The sequence below is a fragment of the Melanotaenia boesemani genome, chromosome 10, assembly GCF_017639745.1.
Source record: "Melanotaenia boesemani isolate fMelBoe1 chromosome 10, fMelBoe1.pri, whole genome shotgun sequence".
NCBI lineage: Eukaryota > Metazoa > Chordata > Actinopteri > Atheriniformes > Melanotaeniidae > Melanotaenia > Melanotaenia boesemani.
The window spans coordinates 30,946,688-30,972,296 of NC_055691.1; the positions used below are offsets into that span (position 1 = coordinate 30,946,688).

The window sequence follows — 25,609 nt, forward strand, 5'->3', positions numbered from 1 at the left end:
GATACCACATTTTTTAAACCAAGTACAAGTATTTACATTTGAGTACTTTCCAATACTGAGTACCGATAGGGATACTAATAAATTCCATTACAGTTCACTGGTAAGGAGTTTGGACCAGAATGTCAGGTGCGAAGACTTAGTGGTTAAGTGTCTGATATATCACACAGGTCAGCCTAAAAAACTGGAGGATGAAGGGGTTTTTGTTTTATTATATTCACAATTGTGACAAGACACCTACATGCCCAAAATCAGCTTTTCTCAGCAAGATTATACCAAATTCAGATTTATAATATAGCGCCCATAATAACTTGACAAAAAACCTATTGTAAGGCTGGAAAACTGTCAGAAACTTAATAAATAAGGAGGAAAAAGTGGTTTTTGGTGAATTTGGTTCACCTTTGTGACAACATAAGCTTCTCCCACCCAAATAATGCCAAATTCAGATTTTTAATATGGCATGATTGAGTTATAACTTGTGTTATAATGCATTTAAAAAGTAATTTGTTATTTCCACAGATTAATCTTTTTTGCATTACGCATTCATTTTCACAGCCTTAATTTTTTCACATTGGTATCTAGTTCTTTAGTATCAGAACACTTTTATAAACACATACATAGTATAGTATAGTATAGTATTATAATAATAATGGCATAGATTTATATAGCACTTTTCAAGCCACCCAATCTTTTTACATTGTATCCATTATTCATGTGATGCCGACACTGGAGGCAAGGAGGGTGAAGCATCTCGCCCAAGGACACGATGAAAGATTGACTGGGGGAGCGTGATATAAACCTCCAACCGTCCAATCATTGGACAAACTGCTCAACCACCTGAGCCACTGCTGTCCCAGTAACAGACCAATACCCAGTACTGGTATCAGTACCAGTGCATTCGATTCCAGACAGCTGAGGAGATTCTGGTTCATCATCTGGCAGCTCAGGAGGGGCAAGCAGTGCACCAACACTGTGTACAATGGGGAATGGATGCTGCTGGCTCCGACTCTGGATGTTGTGGGTTGGTGACAGGAATTCTTTGAAGACCTCCTCAATCCCACTGACAGGAAGCAGAGATAGGTTGGGCTCTCCTATCTCTGGGGCTAAGTTTGCCGAGGTAGTTAAAAAGCTCTTTACTGGTCTTTGTTCCTACCCTCACCTTTGGTGACGAGCTGTGGATAGTGATGAGATTATACACGATTACAAGCAGCCAGTTTCCTTCACAAAGTGGCTGGGCTCTCCCTTAGAGATAAAAAGGTGAGAAGCTCAGTCATCCAGGAGGAGCTCAGAGTGGAGCTGCTGCTCCTCTGCATCAAGAGAAGCTAGATAAGGCTTCTGGTTAGGACTGCCCCTGGACGCCTTTCTGGTGAGGTGCTCTGGCCACCGGAAGGAGCCCGTACAAGCTGGAAGAAGTGGCTGAGAAACAGGGTAGTCTGGGCTTCCTGTCTTCCCATAATACAACACTTCCACCTGTAAAATAGCTCAGACCAGAAATACACACACACTGCACTCATGGTGCAGAGGGCACACACACAAATTCTCAAGAATCCAGTGTCATGTTTCTGTCAATATATGTTCAGGTAGCACCTTTAAACTGGGAATTTTTCTGAGCCAAAAGACAAAACAAGAGAGCCAGCTCAGTTATCTTCCCTTCTAATTCCTCTCCAGGACACATCTGTTATCATCTCTCTGACAACAGTTGATCCCTAGACAACACCAATAACAGATTCATAACCTATTTTTTTATAAATGAGCTCAGAAATTACAACCTTACTGAAGAATTTACCACCTTCTGATTCCACCTCAGGGTGTACGTTTCATAAGTTTAATGGAAAGCTATTAGTCACCACGGTTTTTGTGCATACAATGAGTAGTGTGCTGTTAGGTAATAGAAAATAATACATTATGATTGATTAAAGTCAGCCTAAGCTCTGTGTGGTACCCCAGTTTGATAGGAGTTGATAAACTCTAAACTCATCCAATATAGACAGGTCATTAAGTACATTGAATGAATTAGTAAGATTAAAGCTTTTCCTAAGTGGATTGAAAGAATTACTGTTGAATATCTTTGACATGATGAATAAAAATGACCCAGGAAACATCTGTGCTGTGTTGCTGTGAAGTGTGATTTAATTTTGCGTATTTAAAACAAGTTTTCCAATTTAATAATAGCCTGCAAATGAGTAAAAGAATTTTATCAAGTCAAGAGGGGCGAAAGTGATTTAACCAAAATCTCTTAAAAAAAAAAAAAAAAAAAAATTGGGTTTACATGTTTTTAAGTGTGGTTAGAGGATAACACAAAACAGGAAATTCTAATTGCAATCTTAAAGAGTCTGTGTACTTGTATTACCCATAAATCAATTTAAATAGTCACACTGTGGGGACCCACCTCATTTTTTGGGGACAAACAAGTCGCCAAAATAATTCAATTTTAAGTTTGAAGATTTGGTTTAAGGCTATAGAAGGGTTAGATTTAGGTTAGGTTAGGGTTACATTTAGAAAACTAGTGGTTAGGGTTTAACAAAAACACCAGGAAAAGAACATAAGTCAATATAATGTCCTGTGAAATGATGGAAGCAAAACTGAATGTGTGCGTGTCTGCGTGCTGTAACCAAACTCCTTTACCCACTCATCATGTGACCAAGAAGAACTGAACCAGATGGTGGACAATTAGTCTCAAAAATGAACACACTCTCTTGACACACACACACATAACAACCAACACCTAAGGTAGCAATAAAGTACTGCAAAGGTTTAGTATTACATTACCATACTCATCTTTGATAATCAACACCGAATCATCTACCTAATTCACACATACACAATACAATCAAAAAATTGTCTTCAGATGCAGACATACAGAAACAGTCCGCGGTCACTGCACATCATTTTGGCTGGAGCATATGAAACTGACTCATGCTAACTTTTGTCCTCATAACAAACTGGCTGACTGATACTGGGTGTAGGTTTTGTTAGTTCTCTTTGTGCAGGTCATGGACTTTTGTTAATTCTTCAAGCTTCCATGTGATTTCTCAGTGGGCCTCCTGAAATCTACTGCCCACCACATCACATTCATTTCATCATGTAAGTCAGCAGTGACAGCATGGTCTTCGGATGTTTCCTGATTTTATCTCTTACTCTTAATGTTTTAAGGTGATGCTGTGCCAACACAGCTGGGTAGAACAACATTCACCTCATTTTCTGGATTAAGTACAGCTTGTTGGAATGCTGCACATTTACAACACAACAGATTGAGCACTGATTGCAAACTACAGTAATCATCTGAGCTAGAAAGCAATGGAGCACCATTTTCTCCAGTTTCCTCCCCATTCTAGTCTCCACTTACATCATAATCAAAACTCCAAACCACTGCCCATCTGACACCATTAGACCCCAGCTGAACCCAAACACCAACAGATTCTGCAAAAGACAGCATGAACTGAGAGGTTCACAACTCATCCTCCTGTGTTCTCCAGAGAAAAAAACATGTGATTTATTTTATGGAGAGAATCTGCTTCTGATTTTCTACTTTTGAAAAGAAAGGCCTAATGACATGAGGCTGCAAAGGAGCCCTGAAGCTGTTGAGAAATGAACAGTATGAGCTGGAGACTATCAATAAGTGAAGGAAACTAACTCTAGGGACTGACTAAGATTAAAAAAAGTAAAGAAATCATCCTAAGCAATGTAATAAAGCAGACATCTTAGTTTTGGCTCATTCTAGGAGCTAAAATTAATCTTTCCTGGTTGTTAAAAACTGCTGAATATAAAATCCTGTTGTTCTTTCAAGGGAGGATTATCACAGTTGAGAAAACCAAAATCATCAATAGCAAGTGGAAGAAAAAAAAAGAACAATCCAAGTTTGCACTTCATTATAAATTTGCTAAAACTAAAAGAAGACTGGGTTTTTTAACAACCATCTTTAGACCTACTCTTAAAGACATCTAGAAAACACAGCAGATCAAATCTAAATCACCAAACTGAGACTGGGGTTCTGCATTTAATTTACCTCAGATGTGGAAAGTCAGACCTTAAAAATGCATCATTTGACATGTTTGATGCACAAGACGAGACAAAAGAAAGAAAAAAAACACTTTTATTTATTGTGTTTTTGAACAACAAACATTGATAAAAATTTGTCTTCAACATATCTGTTATTTAGTTTATCAATAAATAAAAAAAACTGGTAGTTGTGTAACCTGCCTTTGAGGGAAATTATGTAAAATACACAAGTCAACACTGAAAAACACTGACAAAGTTAATGTCAGGAAAATCCAATTTCTCAGGACCATATATATAAAATACAAATATCTAAACCTCTGCACCTTATCATCACCTGCACTATAATCTACCCTTGCTCCCTCACGTCCATAAACTGAAAGAAAGAAAGAAAGAAAGAAAGAAAGAAAGAAAGAAAGAAAGAAAGAAAGAAAGAAAGAAAGAAAGAAAGAAAGAAAGAAAAACTGTGCATTTATTTATTCATTTCTAGATTAATTTATTCCTAGATGTATTTCTTATTCCCATATTAATTTCTGTGTTTCTACGTTAGTCTTTCTGATTGTCTTTACTGTACAGTAATATAATTCCTAGTTCTAAAGAAGGACTCACACACTCCTCTCTCTTTCTGTCTGGTATAATCAAATGCAACAATATAGTAATTCATCCATTTGTGTTTTTCGTTTTCCAAATCACTAGAAGAAACAAATAATCCCCAAGTTTCCAGTCTACATGCTGAAAATTACAATTTACTAATTTTCATTTTTTAGTTAGATTTTAACATTCTTAAATTTGCCATGTAGTAGGGCATTTACAGTGTTTCACTGTCAGATTTGGTATTGATTCTTAGAAATAAACAGCTCAGAATTTAACATGAGTGTTGCCAGATCAACCTCCAGTTCCATCACACAAGTCTGGAGGTACCAGAGTATAACATCTGTCATACACATAATAACAGTTTATACTTTTAAAGAATTAATGACATTCAAAGCCAATCAAAATTGTACTTAAGCACCATCATCCTAGACCAGAAGAAACATAACCAAAATCAGCGAGTCTCTACGGAGCCCTAAAGCTTATTAGGAAGAAAAATTGCAAATCTCTTTGTCTCAGGTCTTTTTAGCCAAAGATATACAACACAGGAAGAGCCATCAGTTTTACATGGTCCAGCATGCATGTGTTGATGAACAGGCCACCAAAATGAAGAAACTCAAATTACAATGCACACAACAGTGTTGTTTCTCTATCTGCTGAGGAAGCAGCTTTTTACTGACCAAGTACTAGCTTTCTGCTGAAACAAGACCAAAAGGTCGTGTACCTATATGTCCTGCAGTTAATTCAGACACATCACTATGGAGCTGTCATGTTTAAATTCCTCACCATTCCTTCACTGCATTAAGTCAAGACAATGTGTTATTTAAGAAAATACTAAAATGATGTCTTACAGCATCACAGAGGTCTTCCCAGGCTAGCTTTCTGACAGCTGTCGCTAATGAAAGTATTTTTACCTGTGTTTATTCTTCATCGACCAATCAAAACGTCTCCTGTGTGTGGCCGCACTTTGGGTTATGTCACGTATTTTTGTTTGTTTTTGCTTCTTGTTTTTTGTTAGTTTTTTTCTTGAACCCGACAAAGGGAATTCTGAATTCACTTTAGGCGGATTTGTAAACTTAGAAAACTCCTCCTGTTTTTACAGCTCAACCCATTTAAATATTCTAACTGGCCAAAAAAGTTGCCACCTGAATTTAACTAAATAATAAGGTACAAGCTTCCTAATGGATAATTACTGCATGGGCAATTATCTGTCAGCTGGCAGTAAGTTATTTAACTCCAACTGATGCAATGATAGCTTCTCATTTCTTAAACAACCATGTGGAAATACGCATCCTGCTGTCATTGAAAAGATGTTAGTCTTTTTAAGAAGCGTCAAATCATTGGCATCAAGCAGAGAAAACATCTAAATGTTATCCAGAAACTACTAAAACTGGATTAACCACTGTCCAATGCACTATTAAAAACTGGAAGGATAGAACTTTGTTTAATAGTAAAAGTAAGAGCATCTCCACACTCACCATGTGAAGGGAATTCAAGGGGTTGGGGCCCAACAGCCCATGTTTAGCCATAAGAAAACCACTAATCAGTGAAGCTAACCGGAGAAAAGGGTTTATATCCAAAAGTTTGTAGTAAACTGTAAGAACTAATAAACTGTGGTATAAAATGCATTATGTAGCCCATCTTATATGAGCAGTTGGGAGACAGTTAAAATGTGTCCTTTCACTATAGTTTTAAATAGATTTTTTTCATGTTCACCTCCATTATTCATAACATTGGGGACGAGCTGGACTCATAAACTCAATTTAAAAATTTTAAATATCAGCTACTTTGTGCAGATCTCATTTTCACAATGTTACTCTAATTGTCACATGCTGATTGCTTATTATCATCCACTATGCTAAACAAAAGGAGCACTGTTACTAACATTTTGCCATCAAATGCAAAAACATTGCAGATACACAGATTATGTGATGCTAAATAGCCTATTAACGTTTAAAATATTTTACAATTATGAATTTAACTAAAAATCTAATATATAAGAGTGTGTTTACTGCAAATCCACATTTCTGACCCTGGATTCTAATTTTCTTAATAAATTCCAACAACCCATTTGGCTTTTGTCTTTATTTATTTTTTTCAGGTTAGAGACCATCGACTTCTCTCTGAATCTTCTGGTACAGCTGCACAACAGCTTTTCCTCATTTTAGTGTTTTTTGTTTTGTTTTTTGAGCCAGTCAAATGGTGCATAGCCACTGAGAGAGCTGACGTACGACTCAGTGGGCCGTAACGAGGCATAACTCACATATTTGATGACATCATGGGCATTTCCTCAATATAAAAGATGCTCGTAGTCATTGTAATAAATTATGCCAATGAAAAAATGCAATGCAACTACCAACAGCAAGGAGCAAGCTTGGAATCACTAGCTCATATAGACTCCAACAGACTTCTCTCATCAAATATGAAGTAAAAAAGTCTTAAACTATACCACAACTTATTCTACTTACAGTGCTGGTGATCATTTTGAAAATAATTATAGAATTAAGAAGACATTACACTTCAAAGATCTTATATCTGTGCAGTTTACTACTAAAGCTCCACCTTTTTTCCCCCAAATATGACCACCTTGGCTCCAAAATGACCGAAGTGGCAACAATCAAATGCAGAACTCAGGGCTACAAAACAGCAGCTAAAAAAACAGTAGTTGACCTCATAGTTGCTACATCCATTTTTTATATAGTGCCTATGTGTAAAACAAGAGCCAGAACCCCCAACATTGCAGAAAAATCCAGACTGCTCTTCAAACCAAATAGAGACAATAATGTTGTACTAAACCAATTGAATACAGTAGATAAAAAATACATTACAATCATTTTAATCTAGCACTTCAGTCTGTCACTCCACTTCTTCCTCACATATAAAAAATATTCTTGCTAATATGTCTTTAATCATCCGAGGAAAACAAAAGTCCCCTCAGTGATTTGTAAATGACTTTCAGCAAATGTATGAAATATTAATTAGCTGACAATGGCTACCCACAGAGATTTGTAATAGCTGACTGGTTGTTACAGAAGTATGTTCCTGCTAAACATCTGTCAACTGTTAAGTAAACATCTGCCATTGCTGGTTTTATGATGGTTTGTGGGCCTTGGATTACTTTTATTCTGAACAGAAAAACATGTTTGTTAGCTGTCCTTTGTTCTTGAACTTTTTTGTTAATTCTTTCAAGTTACAAAAATGATCTTAATCTATTCTTCTGTATGAGATTCTCCTAAAGACTCAACAGATTACTTTGAGTCAGAAAAAGGCACCTAGCTACATCTTTAATTTAAGCTACACATGCTAAATCAGGCCTAATTGCAGCTGGTTTTTGTGATTGGGAACACTCATTCTGGCATTCTCTTCCTATTTCCCTTGTTTAACTAGACATGTCGGATGACTGGCCAAGTCTTCACAGTCTCTTGTCCTCTAGTGACTGTGGTTTGCATGCTGCCTTGAGCAGACAGGAATTAGATGAGCCAGCAAATAACTAAGTCTGAGAGTCCAAGCTTAGCTATAGCACAGGGTACATCCTGTAAATCACACAGGAAGACTTTTGGGTGAACAATATGTTAATATTTTTGTGTATGCCAGTATGAATGTGCTTAGCCTCATTAGCACTCAGAAAGAAAAAAACAAGAAAACTGCACTGTGTGAGCATCTCTACAACACAGGAAAACAACGCTAAGTAAAGTGACCCACTTAGCAGTACGAACTTATTGACACTGTGGGAATCTTGATGGGTTGGTGTGTGAATACAACCAGAGGCGGTGTGATGAGTGTCAGAAACTGGTGCTCAGCAACTCCAGGAACCTCCAAGTCCCTGTTTTCCTGGGCTGACCTTCTGGTACAGTCGGACCGAAGGAAAACATGCTCTTATCAACCATTTATGGCTCCAGACAAAGCCTTGCAGCACACGCCACATCTGGCATAATCATATTTGGAACCATAACAAAGATAAGAAGAGGTAAATCAAACACAGTCTCTCTCACAGTACTTTCACTTCTTAATGAAAAACATATTTTTAGAGTTCCCTTTCATCACGTGAGAGGTTGCTGGCATTAATAAACAAGCAGTCGTTCTCCCATGGAATCAAGGGTTTGATTCTGTCCAAGCTGGACAACCTCACTAAGTCCCTAAAGTCTGTGTAAACAAAGGACCATTCTTGTCAAAGCTCACTAAGTGTGAACTAAAATACACAGCGGGATGCAGTCATTTCCATCCCTAATTTGCCTCACAATGAGATATTATGACTAAACTGATCCCACAGGTTATCAGCATGGATTTTTTTAGTACCTTACCAATGTCAATGTATTGGCTGCAAATTTGACAAACTATTCATTATGTTAAAGCCACAAAACATTGAATGGTATGAAGTTATTCCAATGAATCATGTAACACTAGTAGTTTCCCCATTATATTTGATAGAATGAAATGGGCTCGTTATAGTACTATATGCTAATAATCTACAGTAGTAAAGTTAAGTAAAATTTGCTTGAGCAGACCACAGAGCTCATGGAATGCATGCCTCTGGTTATGACACTTCATATCAGCCAGTATTGTTTGATGTTTATGGCATTGTGGCTCAATATAAAGGCCTCTAAGTCATCTGAGACATGATTTCTTTTAAACCAAGCTCTCATATTAACACCACATCACAAATACCACTATACTGTTAATAACTCTCGTCAGTAAATCACTTTATGTTTAATTCACAAAAGAAAAAAAATAAATAAAAAGGGAAACTTGTGTGCAGGTTATATGTTGTTTTCAAGGACAATTCATGTGACCATAATACTGATTTGATCTGATTTATTGTATATCACATTAAGTGAAATACAGTAGGCTGAAACATTTCTGAGCTCTTTGTTATGCTTGATTTGTTTTATGTAAAGAAGTAAAGGGTCCCTAACATGAGACACCTGCTTCCTGTCATCCTGCACGCTTGTGACTATTAGGTAAGGCACGGTGTGTGGCACAATGAGAAACATAAACATCCTGAAGGGCTGTCAGATAGCAGAAAACACCAAGAAAGAAAAAACCAAGAACGAAAAACAGCAGAGGAGCAAATCAGACATAATCTCTGAATCTTTAAAAGTAGCTACCTCCTTACGTCATCACGCGAGGAGGTTCAAACTTGGGACGTCGAGCTGATGAACGTTTCAATAAATCACACGGACAAGCGGTCAATGCATTTGTAACTTACCCCAGACGATTCAAACCAGACGAGTTGAGTCGAAAGTCCGAGCTATGAACTCGCAGTTTGTTTTGGAAAAACTTGTTGACCAGGAAGGATTTTGCAACCGTTGCCTGGGATAACTGTACCCCTCCTCTCTCACACATCTGGTCCCCAAACTGAAGGAGCGCCTCCTCCTTCCATCAGCTGGACTCTGCGCACCCTCTTCTGAGTTTTGCTGCTTTCCACGAGCAGAGGGATTCCCTCCGCTGTCCTAGTGAATTATCATCCTTGTCTTTGAAGCTACAAACTGCATATAGGCTAGTTTTTCTTCAGTTTTTTTTGTTGGTTTGTTGTGTTTGTTTTCAGGTGTGACACACTTTCAGCGTGTGCACATCTATCCAAAAAGCCCTGTGTTTGCTATAACATCAACACGAAAAAAGAGACAAGAAAAAGATAGAGGAGGCAGAAAATATGGGGAACTGTCATGATTATTTATTAGCCGTTATATTTATATTTCATGCAGATTATATAAGAATCAATAAAGAGTTTTAAACAAAAAGTAGTAGATGATTGAGTCGAGTTACAACACAGTATTTAAATACAATCATGAAAAACATACTATTCCAAAACATAAAAGAACTACAGCATCTAATGGAAACCACTATAACTGTTTGACCCCTAAATTAAGGGGATCCCCAGATTATATCCTGTGGAAGGCAAAATTTTAAGATATGACATGATCCTCTAACACTTTCTCCTGTAGCTGAATATTTTTCTTAATGTGAGTATTTTCTTCCTCAATAGTATGGTGTGATGAGTGTGAAAGCTGTGGTGAACATAATCTGCAGATTTTACTGTCTGCAGCCCTCAGCCGGACTGACCACCACAGGAAAGAAACGAGCACAACAAGAAATGCAAATGCAACGACTGCAATTTGTCTTTGGGATAGATCAAATATTTTTAAATTAATTTAAAATGTTGGGGAAATTAATTGAAAATAATGGTTTTAATTCCTAGAAAACAACCACAGATATGTTGAATTAATACCAAGAACCCAACACCTTCTTCAGACACTTAGCTGTGGCATTGGCCAGTGGCTAAAACAAATAGTGGAAAGTATCAATTCAGCTTTTGTTTTTAGTATATTTTTGCCATGATGTACCTGTGATTATTTTTGTACTGTGCAAAGACCAAGAATTAAAGCAGTTCTTATATCTACTCAGGTGTTCGATAAATTGCATGCATGATAAATCTTTCTTAACATAGAGACCAAAGATTTCAAATTACATGCAGTTTGTGAAAAAGAGGACTAAAGTTAATTCCTAAATCTCTACTCTAATTATAAGTTGAATTCCCTTAAATCAGAGCAGAGTCTGTATTGAACTTTAAGCCTTTGCTCTATCCTGAATATGCTTTAGTGTTCTCGATGCAGCTGATGTCTTCTTTCTTTCTGATACCATACTTTCTTTTTATATGAATTACCATTCTTTATTAATACATATAACAACCTGTTATCTTTTATTAAACAACCAATTGTGCAGTTAAATTACTTAAACACTTTCTGGACCTTGTGATGTCTGCACCAAGTGATGCTTGTAACAACACATTTTCAAGGCTCTGATCTATTTCTGTTGTTGTTTCCTTTTATAATTAATTCAACCACATATTTCCAGAATTCCCATAATTCAAAATTAAGTAGAATATTATGTTCACATGCCACAGAAACACAACCAAAGTGCTGGGATGTTTTCCTTGTGAGACGTGTCTACTGCAACAGTGCTACACTGGTGGAATCCATCTCCTGACCTGAAACATATAAATACTGGCTCTGGAGAGCTCCATTTCCTTAACAATAACAGTTGCTGATTTATGATTTTGGATACAAATTGTGTTTGGATATTTTTCCTCTAACAAACACGTTCACTTGTCTTTGCAAATCCCAACAGAACTCCTCAAACCTCATTAAAGGTAAAGCATGCAGATGAGGTCAGGCAGAAGAGACCTGAACCTGTAAGCTGCATGAGATGTTAGCAGAGCTGATGAGAAGGAAGGGAATGATACCCTGACTAGTCTCAGCTTGTCAATCCACTCCTCTCCAAACATGCATTTTGCTTCCAAGCAATCTCATCTCTCCCTCCATCACTCACTCCTGTTTTCAGCAGGTTATCTTAGAGGCAGCCAGCGACAGGGCCGGTTACTATGGTTATCACTCTCATTCCTGGATGGAGCCCAGCGTTATAAAACCCATCCAAGTCCAAGATTTAATGGAAGGATCATTGGCAGCGTGACAACATTTGAACTCAGCTACAGCAAAGGATGGGCCCAGTGGACTATCCCATGAAATTTTATCCTGGCTTTGTGTATAATTTTAAAGAGGAGTAAATTGACTTTAACAGGGTTTCCAATAGAGAAAGAGGAAAACACAAGGTCAGTGGGAGAGAAGGAAAATGTAGAAAAGGCAGTAAGTGGAACATACAAGATGAGAAGGCAGCTTAAGAGTGAAGAGACAGCAATCACAGACTCAAAGGAAACAAGAGGAAGCAGCCAAGACCATGGATGTTGTTTTATCAAGTTCATTATGTCGCCTGGTTCTTATCCCACTCCAAAATATACTATTACATCACACTGAGCATGGGAAACGTACTCAAATCAACACATTCAGTCTCAGAGTGTCTTGCTTATCTCTCTTCTGTCTGGCCGCAAGGATATTCATCATTAGAGGAGCATCACTCCAACACGTCTTTCTTAAAGAAAGATTGAACCATGTAGTGGGCACAAATTTAATTTAAAAGAAATTAAACAATGAGGACAACATATTAACGGCAGCCTTAACATATATCCTGATAAGCTCAATTTTGTTGTCACCAATACAGTAGCTTAATATTATGGTTACTGAAGTTAATGTGATACATATTTTCTTCAAAAACAGTGAATAAATGAGCTCAACATGTAACCTCAAAGACCTCAAACCAAAACCAGCATTTCAGACTCAGCAATTGTCCTATTGTAGTGGATCAAAACAAAGTTGTGTCTCAGAAAACTTTAAAGCCAAATTGATGACCAAGTTTGGAAATTAGGACATACAGAAAGACGGCAAAAGAAAAAAATGCACACTTTTATGGCAACCACATAAATGTTTTATTCACATGAATGGATCTGTCACACAGACAAAACAGAGGGAAATAAACAACTTCAAGGTTTTCCTGGCAGTCTACAAGCATCTGATTCTGTCTACCACTGGCACCATCTCTTTTTTATGGTCTTGTACCTCCAAGCTTACAGCTTCCCAAAATTTTCAACATGTCACAATTACATACATGAAACGGAATAATAATAATAATAAAAATAAAAACAGCTGGGCTGAGGGAATATGAAAAGATGAACAAAGTAGAAGAGGGTGGGGTTCACAGCTAAGACACAGAGTATGGACTGAATTACAATGAGTGACAAGAACTCTAATTACTGTGATTACAACCAAAAGTAGCTGGCCTTATCTAAATCCACTTTCCACTGCAGCGCACTGTGTCCAGAAATGATGAGAAAGAGCAAAATGCCATTTGTCTGAAGTGAGGATTCTGGGCTTTTGCAAACCCTTTCTGGGGATTTCTGAGTTTGCCAAACAGCTTGACTCTAAATATCTCCACCATTTTCCAAAAAGCTTATGTGAACAAGCATTTGAGCTGATTAAGTGCTGGGCTGATGGCTTGCTGTATATTCTGCAGTGGGCCAGGCCCCTCTAGTAATGAAAACACCAGACGGACCATAGCTGATTTTGGAGTATCATGGTCTTTTAAAGCTCTCTGAACTTTTCCACATTGTGACACCTGTTTGACCATGAAATGGGAAGTTTGCAAGGAAGAAAAGAAACTAAACTTAAAAAAAAGCTTCTTCCCTTTATTTCATCAGTAACTTTCAATGGTTCTTGAGAGACTTTCTACTTGACCACTTGTCAGACTGTTAAACAGACACATCAGGCCAGGCTGAATGAGAGAGTTCAGGTCTGTGATGGACCCAGTGGGCTCTCAGGTGGCCATAGAGGTGACGATTTGGACAACCTCGCCATTTTCTCCATGGATGGCACCTCGGATGGCTTCTTTCACCTCCATGTCAGCCTGCAGGGCTGGGGCTAATTCAGCAGCCTGTAAAACAGGAAAGGAGAAAGGAAATGAGAAGCTACTTAACTCTTAAAGATAAAACATGCCAATTATGTGACGTCTTGCTTTAACTTATTATGATTAGAATTAGGCTGCAAGGACCTGCCTTAACATTTACACCTTTTTTTTTTGTTGTTTTTCCATCAATAAAAACGACCAGTCTTCTCTTCAACATAACTGGTTGGGTGGTACTCATCTTGTAGTCCACCAAGTGCCAGAATGCATCTTTTAAAGAAATGCAATAGCAGTGTGCATGTCCAGAAAATCAAAACCCAGTGACTCAAAAAGCTGCCTAAAACATTTCGGACAACATAATGATATTGATGTGTCTTGATCAGATGTGGAAAAATTGTCTTTCAGGCAAAAACGTCTCTGGACGCTGCTCAATATAACAAGTGCCCTAGTTTGTAGTATAACCCATCAGTGGCCTTCTCCTTGTTCTTATTTCACAAGTTATGGCCACTAACATAATGTATGAGAGATTTACTAGAAAAGGCAACAAGACCCACAGGACACACAATGTTAGTTGAGAAACTATTCTCAACTTCTGAATCTCTGTCATATTATTTTGCTTTTACACAAATTTTTACACAAACTTCCCTTTGGGGAAGTTAATAAAGCATCTTTCTTTAATTTCACTGAACATTCTCAATGACTCCAAATATTAGCAGGAGAGAACAGAGAAAGAAAAACATGTATATGATATGTTTGGGGTGAACCAACCTTTAAATTAGTGCTAGCACCTAACTGATCACCATCACTGTACAAACATGCTTCAGGAGCATTGGTATGTTTGTTTAACCCTCCACTAAGGACGACCCCTTTTACATTATATGTTGACATGTAAAAAAATAAAAACAAGCACTAACATCGAAAATACTTTGTGAACAGCTGAGTGTGACAATTAAAAGATGAAAACCTGAACATACAGCGATTTGCATTTTCTAAACCAAATACCCGTGTATCTCCCACCAGCCCACTCCTCCCAACCTGACCTGACCTAAGCTGAAAGTTGAAACGTCAGAAACAGCACCATGTGCAGGAAACTGTCAGCCCCGTTTCCTTTCTGCATTCAGCAACTTTCTGCTCTTAAATGCATGACATGTATGTCTAACAGTTGTGAGTGCTGTGTGTGTATCAGTTAACAGCTCCTAACAGGTGAACTTGTGTCTGGCGCCTGCTTTTCCTGAATCAGCCATGTTGAAAGTCAGATACTGTTAAATCTCAAAATCACATATATTATTCACTAGTAATAAATATTTATTCCAATAATAAAAATAATAGGTCGGTTGAGTCAGATATGGCAAGAAACAAGCTATTTGTATTTTGATGCTTTCTGACTGTCTCTGTGGTTGGTGTGAGCCAGAATGTATTGTACGTGTGAAAACCCTTTAAAAGATGTGAGGTTCATGACTCAGGCATGGATGATGACCATGAAGAGTGACTCACTCCTTCCTCGTATACATGCCAAAGGTTTCCTCAAAGACACCTGCAACATTTAATCCTCCCTCCAGCTCCGCATGCTGTCACTATGCAACAGCTCTGACTGGAGTGCAGCTGCAACATAGCAGTTCACACAATATAACAACATATTGTAAGCACAGGCTATAAAGAGGCCAGGTAAAAGTCAGACTTTATCCATAACAAGTGTCACAGGGAGGACCCTCCTTTTCCTTCACAACTGGTGATTAATAACTGATCGAACTGGAAGTGCGTCTCCCCATGATTCAAATGTGAAATGCCAAAAATAATTTAATCTAGTCTGAATGTTTGAGATTTCATCCAAAGCTTTTTAGTTTAGATAAAAAGAAGCCAGCTGCATTTACTCAGTGTCATCAGTGGACAATAGTTCAGAGCAGCTTATTTTGTTTATTCTACCATGTAGGCCTAAAATTGTATGTACATATAACTGTGTGTGTGTTTATGTGTGTGTAAGGAGGGGGGAGGGCGGCACTTTTTTAAAAATGTGTGCTTACATTCTTTAAAGTCAAGCCGATGGTAAACCATCTGTCAAAAATTAGCCAGACAATATCACCAAATTGCAGAAATTCCTCTTGGAATGCAAAAATATAACTTTGTGTGTTAGCCCACGGTCGCTCAAAGTAATGGAAACAATTAAAGAATAAACGAGGAAAATTCAGAGACAAATAAATACATCAGACTGAGTAATTTTTCAGTAAGTTGCATAAATGCTCACACATGTCTGGAAACTGATGAGACGGTCTCTTGATTCAACATTTTGCAGAATGGGTGAAAAATAAAAAGAACAGAGCTAACTTTTCTCTGACCTGAGTTTGACCTGACAGTCAACAATGAGTACATTCTCGGACAACAAAACCCAACTGTGATAACAACACACCCTGTACCAGGCTGGCCAAGTCATCTGTCTTTGGAATTGGTCAACACTGCTCTGCGTCTTGTCCTATCTTCCTTTCCCTGTTATTAAGTCCATTTCTATGAAAAAAGAATAACAAACAAATCATCTTGAGCAGATATGGTGCATCTTGTAACACCTTACGTTATTTTGCATCCCACTCATGCTGTATTACATTTTGATTTGGGCAACAGACACTTCATTGTTATAAAGTGCCATTATTCTGTCATCAAGCGCATCCATATGGTCCAAATCCAGGCGATACTGAATAAACACTGATGACTGATCTGACCTGCGTCAGCTTTGTTGATTTCTGTCGAGATCTGTATACAATCAAACAACATGGAAAAATGAGGTCTTTCAAATCTAAAAGTTCATTCAAACAAATCAGTTGAGTAAACAAACAGCATGAGTGCCGATTTGCTGACAAGGAGCATGAATCTTCAATTAAGCACATAGGGTGCTGCTTGTTGCGCAAGTTCGTGAATATGCAAATAGCATCCCAAGGTTATCAATTTGCGATATAGACCCACAAATGTCATCAATATAGCTATCTTCCCACTCTTCCAGGCAAGGAACCAGTTACCTAGACAACTGTGGATAACAAAAAGACAACAAGATCAAACAGTGGGCAAAAGGGGGAAATTCCAAGATGTGTTGCATGGCTGATCAGCACATTTGTTGTCCGCATGTCAGACAAGGAGGTGAATATGAACAGGCACATTTCAAGTTCAACATCAACAAGGACACAGACAGGAATAGCATTTCTCTCAGCCACAAATCATCTGAAATTTTTACAATCTTTAAATTAAAACACAGACTCGTCTCAGCTCCCAGGACACCTGTAGCATGTACTTACGTGAAAGAAGCAGTGAGGAGTAAATAAAATTTAATGTTCAACATATTTGGAGAAAACAAAAGAAGAGAACGATGGGAGAGTCCTGTTGTTTTAAATCCCCTGCAGAGTTTAAGTGACCACTTCAAAGGCTGTCCCGCCATGTGCCTGCACACTATCCTGATTCAACATGTGGTTCTTGCTCAACAACCTCAATCATCACGGGATTGTAGGCATTTCTACTAATTACTACTTTTCTAGTTGCAACACTCCTTCCAGTGTTCTTCTTCGTGTTTAATTAGTATTTGTTGAAACACCTGCCACAATGCCTGAAAATTTAGTGTGCTTTAGTTAAGCAGCCATGTGGCAAAAACAGAAGAAAAAATGTCTAACTCAAAGTCGTTTAGGTAAATAAATTACTCTAATTTCTATGAAATTACAATAATTTTATGTGAAATATTTCAGTATGATCTACACTATCAATATGAGGTTGATCAATTGATAAGCATATATTGTGTTAAGAAAACATCTCAGTAGTAACTGTACAGAAAAACAGCCATTACAGTAAAAACACATCAGCACTTTACCGAACATAGTGAGTCATCCTTTACAGTCAAAGTAAGAGAAATACTGAATTTCATAAGATCCTGCTTTAGCAGCAGCAACATCCATCATCGGTTTTCCTCATAAGCTGCTTATGAGTCAATAATTCTCAGACACTGGGGGAAATTTTGGACTATTCTTTTCAACAAACCTGTTTTGGTTAGTTAACATTTCTGGGATGTCTCAGCTGAACGGCCCTTCGGCAGGTCCTGCCACAGCATAATAACTGGATGACCTCTGAGAATTCAAATAGTAAATTTTCTTCTTTTTCAGTCCTTTCATTATTGATTAATTCTTTGTGCTTTGTTGTATCACCCAACCTCATCTAAGCTTAATGAAATTTACAATTTATTATTTCCTGAGTGATTGATGTCTTTGTATGATATCTTTTGCTAAGAGGAGTAAGAACAGCTGGTATTACTCCATTTGTAAAAAGTTTTATCTTTTGAGCTCTTTAAAATGTTTTTGTGGTCTTTTCTGATTTTGTAATGCTCACTCTCAGATCCTTGGATAGCTGTAGTGGTCGAGGAATGAATCGTACTACTGAACCTTTCTTCACAATAACTGAATTTTTAAAGTGGATCTGTTCATTATAACCCAATAAATAAATCAAATATAAAGGGCCATGTACATAATTTCAAGCAACAACTAAGAACTCACAAGTAAATTGGAGCATAGTTCAGCAAGTTCACTCAGATCTTATTTGGATTTCTTTCCCATTTTTCATTACTTGAGGTTATTTGGTGCGTTGTCTGTGGTTGCTGTCAATTTGAACGACAAAATACTTTGAATTGGCTTAAAAAGTAGATTTTTTTTGCTCCGACAGGCAGCTTCACCAGAAACAGCAGATAAACCTGTGTAATTACTTCCACTTGCCACAACAGAACGGAAAAAGGTGATTACCCAGCAGCAAAACTGATATAGCCGAGTTGCAACAGAACTCTGAAGTATTATCAAGAGGCTCACATGTTTCAGAAACGAAACATTCAAGTTCAATTTTGCGGCACGAAAATGTATAAATCTGGAGAACAGTGGTCAAATAAATGGAACCACTTATGATTAATATGGCTATTGATCTACACCATTTGCTCTAAAATAAGAGAAAGAGGTGGCAAACAGCTGTTTCCTATGGGGAAGCTGAAAATGGTAGATTGGACTGAATTAACACTGGGGATCTGTTTCATCTTTGGCACTTAGAAAACCTCCCAGCAACAACAATCTGTGAACACAGAGTCCTCGTTTTGTTTTTGTTTTCTTTACCTGAACGGCTGCTGCGTGATCTGCAACTGGAGCTAGTTGGACGTACTGCACTTGGATATCAGGTGGGAGAGAGGAGCCCTCCACTGTCGTTGCTCCTCCGTCAGCTGATGCAACAGCTATCAGCTGAGCTCCACGTAGCACCTAGAGAGGTTGAGAAGGGAGAGCAGAAGAGTCAACTGTAATTGATGTTGTCAGCCCTTTGTCAGCTTTATCAGTAGAGATACTTTGTTGTTTTCTGAAAATGTGATGAGACACTCCCAATATGCTGCATGTGGTCATTTAAATCAGATCAACTCCAGTTATATTTACAACAAATTCAACTCAAAACAAAAGTGAAATAAAAATAATCACCAAAATATCTCATGCATGTCTCATCTAAAGTATTTTTGTTTTATTTATTACAGCCATAATTAAGCACAAGCCAAATGACACCAGTGCAGCTAGACATTTTGCAGTGAGGAAAGAGCCATGTGGTGGGATGAGTGACATAAACATTACCACTCTTCCCATCCTCTGTTTATACATCAAATTAAAGAGATGCTTTATGGTCCATTCAATTCAATTACGTTTTGTTTTCAGGGTTCCAAAACATGATATGCTGTTTAGTTTTAATTTGGGTTCATTTCAATGAAGTCATACAAAACAAAGAAATAGACTAAATTGGTAGAAGATGTTCTGTGAGCCATTGCAGGAGATCTTCATTTCCCATCATGTTAGGCAGTTTTGGTGCACTACTTGCATACCAGTGGGGCGCAGCAGGGGTTTTGACAGTTATTCGTTTAGCTTGTGCAGGTTATTTATCTTTATGCACTGCAACCACAAACACATAGCTGTATGTGTATCCTCACATATCTTCTCTCTCAAACATACACACACGGACATGCGATTAGCAGTGTGCTGTGATTAGAGTGCTGTGCATAACTACCCTGTGATAATAGCCATACAAATGAATATGCAATTATCCTGTCAATGCAAAAACACAGAGACAGATGAAGGGAAACCCTCACTCAGCTTTTACTAGTACATGTTACTAGTACACCGCTGTGGCCTGGAACGTTCCAACATTAAGTTTCTCAATGGGGGGTGATAACTGTTATAAGTAAGACATTCTTACATGTGGTGGAAGCGTAACCTCAATGATATATTTTTCCACATTTCATGCCTTTGAACTGAACACAGGTCTGTCCTACTATCTCAGATCTTATATGTATTTCTTTTATGTGAGGTCTCTGTCTCCACTCAGACTCTTTCCAGCTGTGCTTGGTGAGCTGACTGAGAAAGACACAGTTAACAGACAGAAATTCAGCAGACAAACCCAAACCTCACAAAACTCAAATGCAGAAGATGTTTGTTACCCTGTAACCCATCTGATGCCTGATCCCCATACTGTCTCACGACTCCTCGCCATTCTGCTGCTTTGAAGTTCTGAGGTGGTGACTGACCTCAAAGGTTCGGTTTGAATTCACCAGGGAGAAAATTTGCCAGCTTCACCGCAAATTCTACTGCCTCATCTCCATAATGTGCCAGGCCCACTCAGCCTCATGGAAGCCATTAGTGAAAGAGGTCTGCCTGACTCATCCGATCACACAACAAGGACACTTCAAGAACAGACTGGATGGGAGCTTACTGGGTTAGGCTCTTGATACAGCTGGGGACTGTTGCAGCTGGATCAAATTAATCAGTGTTTGGTGACCCATAAAACATGATCATTTGGAACATTACCCTGGAGTGTTGGTGCAAACCAGTGGTTCTCAAACTTTTTGAGTCACAACCCCCAAGATAACATACAGTTTTAGCCCTAATAATAATTTATTTGATATTTGATAAATGTAGGCTATATATATTTTTTTTTACAATGATCTAGCAACCCCCTAAAATTATCTTGGGACCCCCAGTTTGAAACCACTGGTGTAAATGATAATCTCACAGTTAAGGATCATTCACTCTTGTTTTCCTGCAAAGAGTTAGAAGAGAATATCAATACATCTTGTCTGCCAGCAGCCACTTAGCTTAGCATTCACACAGACAATCTCTGTACCCCCTAACCCGCCCTTAATGGCTTCAGCAATATGTATTTTTAAAAAGAAGGCATTCAAAGTATTGAAACATTTTTTAGCATAAAAAAAAAACTGACTTTCCAAAAATTTAACAGGGTTCTTATAACAGACAATATCCCTTAAGAGACTACATTCATGCAAACAATGTTCAGACAGCTCATTGAGAACAGTGAGAAAACCAAACTCAAAACCAGCTGCTTAAGTGTTTCTTCATGGGAGACGTGTAGAGAGCATCTTTATCTCCACTCTATCACACTGTTCTATTAGGCAACAAAAGTGACCTCTGCCAATGGTTTGTGTTTGCAATCTGTGAGTACGAGGGCGAACTCGAGCATGTTTCAGTACAATCCAACGGGTGTATCTAAGTGTACAATTACCGGGGTTTAAGGGATGCTATGGTTGACATTTGAGATCGTAAACACTTGTCTCATTCAATTAAAGGCTCAACCTCCATTTGAGAGCAGTTCGCATTCTCAGCTGTGAGGAGCAGCACACAGAGACTCACAAAAGCATTTACAGAGTTGGAACAATGTGTGAGATCTCTGCAGCGATTACACAGGAACTTCTCGGCTTCACATCCTGTCCCACGACTTTCTTTGACAGAACAACTTGCCTCCACTCTTTAAAGCATAATAGCATTACAGCCAAAGTACAAGTCGGTTCAAAACAACCAGAAAGTGAATGTACAAAAGAGATGACCACAAATAAATAAATAAATAAATAAATTTATAAATAATTTGCACTCTATAATTACCTCAAGGCTGACAGTTCATCTAAAAGACAACTGAGCTCAATTAAGTAATTGTGTGAGTACTGATGATAATTGCCTCTCATTCAGCTAATAAGACATAATCATCATTAGGCTTACTGGCGATGATGTAAAAATAATCACAATGCTGCATCAAAAAAAAAAGTTTAATGAGGTAAAGATAATTCTGCTTGTACATTAGGGTTCATGAACAACTAATTGATTGTTACTTTAGAAAATAAGCTTAAAAACAAGGTAAGAAATGGCTTTTTGGGAGCATCCAAGTTTGTTGACACTAGGAAAAAAATTGCTTTGATTGCGTAATAGCAGTAGTTTAATTTCAGATAAAAAATTATTCAGTGTAGCTCAATACATTAGATTTAATAGGTTCAATTAGTCAACAACATAGGCTGTCAGCGGATCTTAACGCATTATTGTTGACCTCAAATTTTAAAGTGGACCTGGCATGTTTATTTCCGCTCATTTAATTCTTTATCTTGGGTAACTCCAAATAGGTTGTAATTAATTTTCCTCTGAGATAAAATTTTTTAATTTTCATTTATTATTTTAAAATTATGTAGAGCTTATTCCTGGGAAATTATCCTCCGGAAAAAGTGCCTTCTGATTGGTAAATTTTATTTGGTTTGCTGAGGGGGCGAGAAAAGTGGTGATGGTGACTCTTGAATGTGCATGAACCAGTCTGGAAGTTACCCTAGCTTGTAAACAAATAAAACTTTTGATAAGCCCCCCGTGTCAGGGCTATTCAACACGACCCCTGGAGGGCTACTGACCTGCAGGTTTTATATGTTTGCATACTCCGACACACCTGACAAAGGACAGTGGTCCTCCAGGAACTGAGCTGAATAGGTTTGCCCTACATTTTCCAGAAATACATCACTTCAAAAAAACATCTCCAGCTAGGATCATGAAGGGTAATGATGCTTACAAAGTCCCTTATTGCTACCAGAGGCTAAATTGCTAATAGATTCTCTTTGTACATATTACTGTATGTGAGATGTGTGGGAGTTGGAAAACGCAAACTGTAGCTGCTTGTGTAACTGTGTATCTGAGCAGCTGAAGAAGCAACAAATGAATACTTTGGGTTGCCAACTGAACAAATGGATTAACACAAAGCATATCAACCCCCCTTGGCTGCCTTTGCATTCAGTAAACCCATTTTGTTTGCACTAAAATCTGTGCATACATCTAATGCCAACACAACACACACATTTGAAACAGTATCACTTGCTGTTCAAGCCTTTTTAGAACTTGGACTCATAGCTTCAGTCTTGTGGCAAAGACACAAAGCCACGCTGGGCTTCTTAAATAAAAAAACAGTCATTTCTGAAACGTATTGAACAAATTACTGGTTTCTGACAAGAGAAAACAAACTGCCCCTGATGATCCAAGATTACTGAGTCTTTAAAGAAGCTGAAAAGGGTCAGCTTGTCCTTTCAACTAAAAGCACATTTTTCAGAGATATTTCCACAACAAAACCAAGGTACCATGCTCTGAAAAGGGTTGATAGATAAATAGCTCATTCTTTGCATTAACAATTCTGAAATGGTTGATATGTGCACAATAAAATACTAAAACACCCATGCAATTTTTTTTCATGCTGAGGGTACTTTAAGGATTGACTGGTGATCACCATGCTATAAAGCCAAATAGCAGATCAGACAGGCACATAAAGAGCTACAATACTGCAGAAGAGCAGTGTAGAAAGAGCACTGAACAATCTTAAATTCTCTGCAAGCTTTGTTAGCAGCCATGGACTTGAGGATAAAAAAAGAAGAAAAAATAAATCTTTTGCTGATGCTGTAATGCTTTCAATAATGGATCCAGGACACCAAAGAAATACAGCAATTGGAAAGAAAAGACACAAAAATGAAAAACACCACCAGCATAATGGAAAAAACATTTATGATTTAAAGACTGAAGAAAAATAACCCTGGATAAGCAAGGCTTAAACTGTGTCTCCATTTTAATACATCAGTGAAGCTTAAAAGGTCATTTTCACCATTCACTTTACATAAAAGTAGTAAACTACAATAATCAATGCTTCAAAAATGGTTGTTCAGAAACATGACTCGGAATTCTTCCTTTGCTGAGTCATAGTCTCAGAGCAACACAACAGTCAGAAAGTCAGCTTCTGCAAAGCACCAAATGGTGCAGGATGACATTGCGGGAGGTCTCATCTGAACTTAGCTGTCCTTTGGGTTACGTGCCATTGTGCACCCATGTCTGAGTAGGCTTTTCAAGATTTTGTATACTGAAAATTGATCCTCCAAACAGACCAAGCAAGATCCATACACACTTTATGTTGTAAGAAAAGAGACCTATACAAATCTGGTTCCTATCATGCACAAAGGAATACCGCCTCCTCTTTTAAATCTTAGGGAAAAAAAATCTAAACCAAAACAGGGAAATGAGAAGAGAAACATTTGGACTTAGGAGTGCCTGGAACTTCCTCTCAGCTTTAACAGCCGTCAACAACATCTGCAACTGCCAACCCTGGACAGATGTCCAAGCAGAAACATGAGCTCTGGGTAGGTAGGTGTGGTCCAAGTGGAGTGAGAACTGGCTGCACTTTGTGAAGATGAACATTTAAACTGAAGCTATCAAAGACCTTGTTTTGTGTGGGCAGAGAAAATTAATAATTATTGTAGTTGTTTATTCTCTTGCCTACCTATATTTTTTATTTTACCTCTGAGCCTGTAGGCTAGATAACAGTGAATAATGGCAGTAGTTAAACTAGAAGTCAGACAATGAGAGTAGTTTTCTTCCTCTCTCTCTCAAATGTATTTTTTCATTCAGCTCCTAAATGTTTATTTGAAATGCATGATTGTTTCATAAAGCTATACATAAACTTGTGACCTGAGAGCTTCCTATCTCCACCCACAACATGACACTGTTTCTGCATCACAGCTCAACACCTGCAATGAATCAAACCCTCCTTTGCATCTAAAACCAGCAAACACAAAGTCACACTGAGACAGAGCTCACAGAGCTTTTACAACAAAACCAGCCTGACTTGATCCAGAGTAGCAAATCAGAAGGGGACCGATGACAACCATCTTTAAAACTCTGGCTGCCTAAAAATGAAAAGTGAGAAAGTGCCATTGAAAGCTGTCTCAGTTCTCTAGCACAAATACAGACTTGGTGTGCCAAACTGACTAAAGCATTTTTACAATGTTAGTAGATTTTATGACTTAAGATGTTGACTTTACCATCTTTCCAATTATTCTGTTTGATTCAGTGGAGCCAGACGAGATGATATACATGGGTTGTAAAACTCGACTGACAAAATATCACACTACATGAAACACCCATCACAACAAGGCATCTAGCATCAAGAGGCCAACGCATTTCTTAAATCAAACATCCCTTTCCTGAAACTTATTTCGGCTTTCAGTTCTGGCACTTCAAATAACAGTAAATAAGAGAAATGGACTGGAAATAGCATCACAGTACGAAACGCATTGTGACTGCCTGACCTAAACTTAAACCTCCAAAGAACGGCTCTTGAAGCAAACTCAAACACATTCAGCACCTTTGATAAAACCGCAGCCAGAAGCTCAACATTTCTGGGTTAGATCTTCTGTGGACTGCATCCATCATCCAAATCAGTATGTAGCTCACTGGATTCTTTAACTCATTAAGATATCAGATTTATTGGGCACATTCATTTTCACAGCTGCCAGCACGCTTTCGAGCATGAGTAGGATGATATTTGGGTCAACTCCCATCTCCATTTATCTTAATTTTTCTCTGTTTCACAATCACATTAACATTCAGAAAGATGGGTGGTGGGA

At 38.0% G+C, this 25,609-nt stretch overlaps 1 protein-coding gene across 1 annotated transcript in view; it reads right to left on the bottom strand.

Moving 5' to 3' along the window:
• Positions 1–11,512: 11,512 nt before the first annotated feature.
• Positions 11,513–25,609, bottom strand: part of LOC121647575 (BTG3 associated nuclear protein) — a 35,549-nt gene continuing 21,452 nt past the window's right edge. The window contains exons 12-13 of the mRNA XM_041997117.1: positions 18,990–19,130; positions 11,513–13,902 (exon numbers count right to left, since the gene is read on the bottom strand). Coding sequence (XP_041853051.1) covers positions 13,786–13,902; positions 18,990–19,130 — 258 coding nt within the window. The 3' untranslated portion in view covers positions 11,513–13,785. The remainder of the gene's footprint in view (positions 13,903–18,989; positions 19,131–25,609) is intronic.